At 40.7% G+C, this 8,228-nt stretch overlaps 1 protein-coding gene across 3 annotated transcripts in view; it reads left to right on the plus strand.

The window, feature by feature from the left end:
• foxp4 (forkhead box P4) overlaps positions 1-7,211 on the plus strand; it is a 92,799-nt gene extending 85,588 nt beyond the window's left edge. For all 3 annotated transcript variants that reach the window (XM_031323235.2, XM_031323253.2, XM_036002070.1), the window contains exons 16-18: positions 44-110; positions 1,098-1,267; positions 1,620-7,211. In XM_031323235.2, the coding sequence (XP_031179095.1) occupies positions 44-110; positions 1,098-1,267; positions 1,620-1,767 (385 nt within the window). In that variant the 3' untranslated portion in view covers positions 1,768-7,211. The remainder of the gene's footprint in view (positions 1-43; positions 111-1,097; positions 1,268-1,619) is intronic.
• The last annotated feature ends 1,017 nt before the right edge of the window (positions 7,212-8,228 follow it).

The raw sequence follows: 8,228 nt of genomic DNA on the forward strand, positions 1-8,228 counted from the left end.
CACCTCTCTCTCTCTCTCTCTCTCTGTGTGTGTGTCTGTGCAGAAGTCCCACTCTGGTGAAAAACATGATTTCAGGCCTGGGCTTTGGATCTCTAAACGCCAGCTACCAGGTAAGGAATGCCCTCTCCTTTCAACGTTTCTCTCTGTCTCTCTCACAGTCACACACTCGCGCACACACGCGCACACACACACACACACACACACACACACACACACACACAAGCAGCCAATCGCAATCAAGGGCACTAATATCAATTCCCTCTTATAATTAGCAGATTCCCTAACGACGTTACCACCACCTCCCTCCTCCTCCCACACCGACACACACATTTCCCACCTCTGCAAGCACACACACACACACACACACACACACACACACACACACAAACACACACTAAACCCATCTTTTCACTCCTACGCAGACATACACAGGGAACCCACACACACTTGCAATTTTGCCACTGAGATGATTTATAGCATCAAATAGTTGTCAATTAAGGTTACCGCATAAAATTATCGCCTGTCCCAGAAAATCCGTCTCTGAGCCAGTTAGAATTTCTCTCCTTTTTGTCTTTTTTTTCTGTTGAGAGCTGGATATGAGCGTTTGGAGCAGTGACAGAAGTTGCTCCTGTTGATTCAGTTGGTTTCTCTTCTGCAGACATTGATCTTTCACTGTGTTTGCGTTTGTTTAAGTTGAGGTTGTGGCTCAGTCTCGCTTACCATTCCTGTTGAGACTTTCTTGTGAACACACACTTTTAACAGGGAGTTTAATGTACAAGCCATGAATGGGGGGAAACACTGTATATAAGTGCCCCCTAGTGGTTTGTCAAGTTCACTAGCAAGTTAGTGGATTCAAATAGAGAATAGAGAATTCATTGCAGCTGTGACAAGTTCTTATACTGTGTTTTACATGTAGTTATGTGTCAACTTACAAACACATTTTTTGCTATTGCCATTTAGATTCTTCTGATTTGATGAATCATATTTTTAGAAAAAAAAAAAACTGTAATGTAACCCAGCTTCTATTTAAAGTGACTGAACAACTCTTTGTGTGTGTGTGTGTGTGTGTGTGTGTGTGTGTGTGTGTGTGTGTGTAGGCGGCTCTGGCAGAGAGCAGTCTGTCCCTGCTGAACAGCCCTTCCCTGGTGACTCCGTCTGCAGCCAGCCTCAACATGCTCCATGTGGGCCACGATGATGTCAGCTCCACTGTGGAGCAGGTCAATAGCAATGGCAGCTGCAGCCCCACGCTCAGCCCTCACCAGTACAGGTACACATGGACATATGCACACAAAGGAAAAGAGCCAGTGTATTAGACAGTGGCTAATAGTGGCATATATATCAGCGAGTCAGTGTTGTCTGTCTATATAATAAAGTATAATGTATATCGTTTTTTGTGCATTGGTTGCCTCAACTGTACTAAACCTTAAGTAAGGAATAATGTAAAAATAAAAAAGCAGGTCATTATTGCAAATAAAACCCTGACACAAAGCAAATACATGTTGATGTATTTTGGTGAACTAACTCTGAACGTGCCAGAAAATATTTGGTATGAGAAATTCTGCTATTGGCATCTACCCTAAAAACTTTGACAGCTAACAGCTGTTTTCTCTCTCCTCCAGCCACCAGGTGCATGTGAAGGAGGAGCCCACTGAGGTGGAGGAGGACAGTCGGTCAGTGTCCCTCCTGGCCGGTATCACACACAACCTGCCATTGCCGAGTGACGAGCGCGACCTGGAGGAGGATCTTCCTACCGAGGAGCTGGAGTAGGACAGATCCCAGATGGACCAGAGGGACGAGACATAGCGAGATCAATCCCTGAGCCCTCTCGTCAGCATGAAGAGGAAAAGATAGCTTAAGAGAAAAGAGAGAAAAAAGAGAATGTTTTTTTTAGTTTTTAAGAAAATGCAAGCAACCAAGGACAACATTGAGAAACTCCAAACAGGGTTAGATGACCTTCATTACTTACAGACGCAAAGACAAGACTGTGGAGCACTGCTTTACCTCCATGTGTTTCTTTTCCAACACTTCAGAGATGTACCACTCGATGCATACATACACACACACACACACACACACACACACACACACACACACACACACACACACACACACACACACACAAGTGCGCGCGAACACACACACACACACACACACACACACACACACACACACACACATACACACACACACACACACACACACAGTTGTTCCTTGTCAAACCATGTATCATCATCCTCCCTGGTCATATCAGCCTCTGTGTAGAGACCCTTAGAGGTTTGGACACACACTCTCCTCCTTGCCCAACCACTCTGCATACGCCCTCCTCGCTGTTGTCTCGGGCTGCCTGGCTAGCAGTTTTATCTCAAAATCAGTTGAGAAGACGCACAGATGTGTATGTGTTCAAAAGAGAAAGACACACACACAGGATCATGTGTATATAGATTTGGAGCAGTCACCAGGGGCTGTGCAGTCGGCCTATACCTCTCCTTCTTCCCCATCTTTAAGTCAATCACTTGCTTTTTCATTTTCTTTGATTTGATTGAAATGAAACTGTCAGGCTTCAAGATGGGATGGAAGGAAGGAAGAGCGCTTTCAAAGATTACCTCCAACAGTGCTCCAACACTTCTGCAGAGCAGGCTCCTGTCTCCACGTCAGTGTGTGAGCCCACGGCGAGGTTGTGGCCCTGGTCCCTGACCAAACTTCTGCCCCCAGCAAAGACACTTAGTGACTGGCGTCTTTTAAACTCTTTGCTTCTAAGTGAGAAAAAGACTTTTCCTACCCCACCCTCATCCCTTCCCATCCCCAAAAGACTGCAGGAATTGGACCATTTGGTGCTGTCCTTCTCCTCTCCTCCATCTGCGGATGGAGCGATGAGCTTGGAACACTTTGAGAAAGAGAAGAAAAGAGGAGAAGCAGAGAGAAATGAGGGAGGAAACGTCTACAGAAATATTGTGACTAAAAAAGAAAACTGTTCATGATTATGGAATATAACAAGAAAAAAAAACGTGTGGTAGCTTTTGTCATTTCCTTTTTTTTTTGATGTTATTATCATTGTTTATTTTTGAGGATCAATATTTCCACGGTGGCGTTCTCTTTCGACGTACCTTTTCTAAGAATGCTGTTTTTGTTTTTGTATTGTAAATTGTTTGATTTACTCTGGCTGTTCACACCATTCCAAATGAGTATTGGCAACAACAAAAAAACGCAGTATTGTCCCAAGTTGTGATACCTGACCCCTACTCCCACCCCTTTCTGTCCCAAGTGTAGCAGGCAAGAAATTTGGAAATGCACTTAAAGTTGCCATTATCCAAACAGATTATTTAACAGCTGAATCATTTTTTTATTCTCTCTCATTCGCTTGTTTTTGGTTGTGTATTTAGTTGAGAAATATCAGTAATGCTTTAAAAATATATATATATATATATTATTACTGCAGTCAGAGAATACCTCATCCCACAAAGGTTCTGCCTGGAACTGTGTCCAAATTGATAAACAAATAAGGGGGAATTCTTTCTGTGGGACACCAAATGTGGCAACTCTGCTCAGCTTCGATTCAAAGCTCTATGGTTGTAATAGTTACTGTTTAGAAGCTATCTGCAATTCACTGTGTGAGTTTGTGTTAAAGGAATAGCACGTGCGATTTATGTTTTTGTTTGTTTTCCGTGAGCATAAAAGCATTACTTTTCTCTACAGTGCCATACCAAATTTAACATTTATTTTAATCTATTATCTGCTTATTCCCATTTTATTTTTGTTACAGGTAACCAAAGAAAGATGTAGAAAACCAAAAACCCTGTATTTTATTTTGCCCTTTTTGAGTTTCTTTTTTTTTCCTTCTTAAAGGATTGGCCAAAAGACAACAAACCAGGAGTTTGAATTCTTATTATTGTATTCATTTAACTATTATGTTGAAATTATACATGGGTTACAGTGCTGACCATTCCGAAAACCAAAGTGTAAAGCAAACTAGAATTTGGAGACATCAAAGCTTTTACATGATAAGCGGTTACGAATGACTCACATTAGGTATGAGGCCAAAAAGAAGTATTAACAAACCTCGCACAGTTCCTCTGAAAAACAAAAAGAAAGAGAAAAGAAAAAAGCACTTAGACGTGAAACCCTGTCTCTCCCACGCTCAGGCTAAACTGTGTTCCAAACACAATCCTAGGACTGGCCCTACTTCTGTATGAGCAGGCCTAAAAATGAAGCACTCGAGAGGCATTTGAACACTTTTCGCTTTAAAGGATACTTTTCTGGGGCTGTTGTAGCGAACATTTGGAGTTTTTTTCAATCTAGGGAACAAACATACCCTCTTGATCTGTATGTAGTATTTCCAGGAAGAGGAAGTGTACTGTAATGTGGTTACAAAAGTCACATCTTTGGACAGGGAGGAGTTATTCCAAAAACATCTATATATTACAATAAAGAGGGAACAACTAAAAATAATGAAAAAAACATGTAAGAGGAAAACAACCAAGGGACATCATGTAATTGAAAGTTGGGTTCATATTTTCATACTTTTTGTCAAACTATCTCTTGCACTTCAGACGATTTTTCTTATTTAATGAAAGAACCTTTCTGATGACTTTGTGTTCAAACAGGACTGTTTCCTGTCACATTAGAGACTGATTTCTAACAAAGTACAAAGTGGCAGACAGACATCTTGAAACAAGATAAAAACCAAAAATAACACTACCTCCTTTTCAAAACGGTTCAACACATAGCCAATGGGAGACTGACCTCTCTAAAATATTTTTTTTCTCCATACTTACTCGATGATAATATCGAATGCCAAAATTGTTGTTACACTTAATGTATGACTGATACAAAAAAAGCTATTTGGCGATCTGGACTCCCTAACACATCTGCTTGAGCCCAAAAACATAGAGACGTTTCACTTTCCATGGAATTAAAAATGACTACCTCTCCTTAAACCACATCTAAAGCACTCTCTACGTCTCAAAGTCTGTTGTGAAGTGCTTACTATATATGAAAAGTTTTCTATCAGCTGTGTAAAAACTTACCATATTCCTGCACCCGATTAGCACTGAGCTATGTGAACAGCCTCTCAACTGTGTGCTCTGACGTGTGCATATTCATGATATCAGCCAACGAGCTACTGGTCGTTGGTGTTGCAGGGAGCTAGTTGTCGGGGGTAATGATGGACAGAATATATCAGTGCCATCACACACACACACACACACACACACACACACACACACACACACACACACAAGGGTATAACAAGAGCATAGAAGCAGGGCTATGGGTTAGTGCAACAGAGGCTCTGACCATCCAGAAATCCAAAGACCCACAACACAGCAGCACCTGCTTCGCCAAACACTCGCAGAGACGCTGAGAGGACTAACACACACTTAATGAAACTCATCACTATTACTAGTAATATCCAAACCAAGAGGAACTGCTGCATACAGTACATAGATGTAATGTACACCTGTAAACAAAGTTGTTTTATAAAGATGTAGATTGTTCACAGGTCGCCATGTAACACTTCTGTTCTTTCTCCAGCTTGGCATAACATGATGTATTCTTGTATATTATTGCTTGACTTATCTCTCCAGGGCATTCTTTCCCATTTTGTCCTTTGATTTTCTCGTCTTTGTTTTCTGCACCTGTTTAGCTATTGTAAAGCTTTCAGCTCTGATTCCTATACTGTACTGCTAATGCTGAAGTATATGTATTTATCATATTATGTGCTGCAGGTATCTTGGTTTATTAGTTTTGTTTTTGTTTTGTTTGTTTTCATTTTTTCAGTTCTTCATAAAACGTCTGGGACGCTGATTTTTTAAGTGTATTATCTCAACAAAAAAAATGAAAAGAATAAAGGTTAGATCAGTGGTTTAGGTAACACCTGTTTGTATATTTATCTTAGCTAGGTCTATTTTGATACTTTTTTGTCTCTGTACTGCATTTATGCATTTTTAAGGAAAGAAAAAAAACAAATGGAAAACAAACAAAAAAGTTACTTCATTATGTATTGATACCTCAGAAGGACTTTTTTTCAAAGACAGGACCAAAACCTCTGAAAAGAAAAAGAGAAAGATGAAAACATTTAACAATATGTAGCCCCTCTCTTGCTTTAAAAAAAATTGCGGAGCTCTAGAAAGATATTGTTGTTGGTCCTCTCAGGTGCCAATATGTGTCCCAGCTCCCTGTGACCCCTCCCTGTGACCCCTGACCCCTGTCATTCCTGTGCTGAACTCCGACCCGCAGAGCTGTCAATCATCTGCAGGCGCCATGGGTGTGTCACTGAGTCACACACCTGTCTGGTGGTGACCAGTCACAAACCTCATCTCCCAGTCCCAGAGAGGCAGATCACAGTCTGGCCCTGTTGCATTTTTGATACTCCTTCTCTTGTGTAGTCTCAATACCAAAATGTGGAATGGCTCTCAGTGATGCAGCTCATCCTCTGACTACCAAAGGCATTGAAAGCAACCCATTTGCTTAGTCCAAACTTCTGAACTGTAACCAAACTGTAACCAAACTGTAACCAAACCAATGCCACAACTTTAACCAAACAAAAACCAAGCTACTTCCAAAAGTCTCCATTGACTTCACTGATTACCTTTACTGATAGCTGTTATCTCTCGTACATCCATGTAATAGTGTTTTACTATTGGCTGGTGACTGACTCAAAGGACACAGGGAGCCCAAATCCTGACTTGTGATTGGACAGTTCTGAGGTGTCATGTGAGGGGGAAGGGACTCTCAAAGTGGAGCATTGCCTGATGGTATTATCAAGTAGACAGCCAGAATCCGATGGAACTACCACTTCAGCTCTCCTCTGGTTAAACCTAAGGAATGTGTGTACATTTTCAGCAGTGACTCTCTGTATTGTTTCTTTTAGTTTCAGTTTATCTGTTTACCTCTCTTTATCCTTTCTGTTTCTTGTTATTTGAAAGTGTGACCCGAGGAAGAGGCGGGGACAGGGACTGGGTGGTGGCTTTAGACAGACAGTGGACCCAGTCCTCTGACCCTCCACCCCGGGTAGCCATGTAATGCCAGTCACTGCCCTTTCCTTCATGCTGTATAAAAACACACACATATATCTGTGTATTTGTAACCTGAATCTTCTTGTGTCTGTCCATGCAGACAATAAAAAAACTGTACAGTAGGTCTAGTTGCATGTAATCTGTACTAATTATTGACAATGGCATTATAAAATGCAATAAAATACTTATTACACTGTCCTACGCTGCATCCTTGTTGTTTCGTCTCCAGAGGTATATACCTAGCAGGACATCGTGGGAACGTCTAGCGCCAGGGCCACGAGATGATGAACAGAATAGGAAGGCACAAAAAATAGATTTTTGCAACAAAAAATGTTTCTTTTTCTGACTTCACTCTAATCTTTGCTTTTCTCTTATGTATTAATTTGACCTCCTTAGATCTCAAACAGGTGTTGAAATATATCAGTTTGCAAAGGAAAAATTACTCTGGCCAACTGATCACAACTACTACACATACTGTACTGCAACTACACTGTATATGACAACAACAGACAATGCATTGTTTTAAGGGGTCATGTAACCATGGAGCCACTGGTATATGGAAAAAGTACCCTTGAAACTAATTACCACAGTTAAATACTTTATTTTATGTTAAGAAAGGATTAGCCTGCCCTGCTGCAAGACGAGACTACATAACAGGCATAAACTAACTGAAAATGCAGTGATATTTGCAGAAAATATACAGTATTCAATGCAGCTACTCCAATTTTCACTGTGGCCACTGCCAGACTACTTGTATAAACACTTGACTCCTGCAGTCTCAAACCACTTTAATTAAGGAAAGATGATTTAAGGGAACTGCTATGACGGAAAGTTGAACGTTTGGCGCAAATTTCCACTAAGCTTCCTGTTGAGTCATATTGTACAGGTAAAAATTAAAATTTCTTGTAAGAACTCTGTATGATGAGTTTCATCCTAATGTGTCATCTCAACCGCTGTCCCAATCTGTTTGCTGGTGGAGGGTTCTTTATAAATGGAGTTTTCCGGAGGGCAGTTGATAATTTGCTATTTTAATAGCTAAGGCCCTAAGCTATTTAAAGAGAAACACATGCTTCTTTTAGGTCATAGTCTTCATATAGAAAAAACACCCTTATACAAACACACAAAGCCTTTAAAGAATGTATCAAATCATCCCAATGGTGCCATCACTGTATAGTAGTTATTTAAACCTATTATACATGGACCAACCTTATTAGA

This window comes from Sander lucioperca, chromosome 6 (genome assembly GCF_008315115.2).
Source record: "Sander lucioperca isolate FBNREF2018 chromosome 6, SLUC_FBN_1.2, whole genome shotgun sequence".
Classification (NCBI taxonomy): domain Eukaryota; kingdom Metazoa; phylum Chordata; class Actinopteri; order Perciformes; family Percidae; genus Sander; species Sander lucioperca.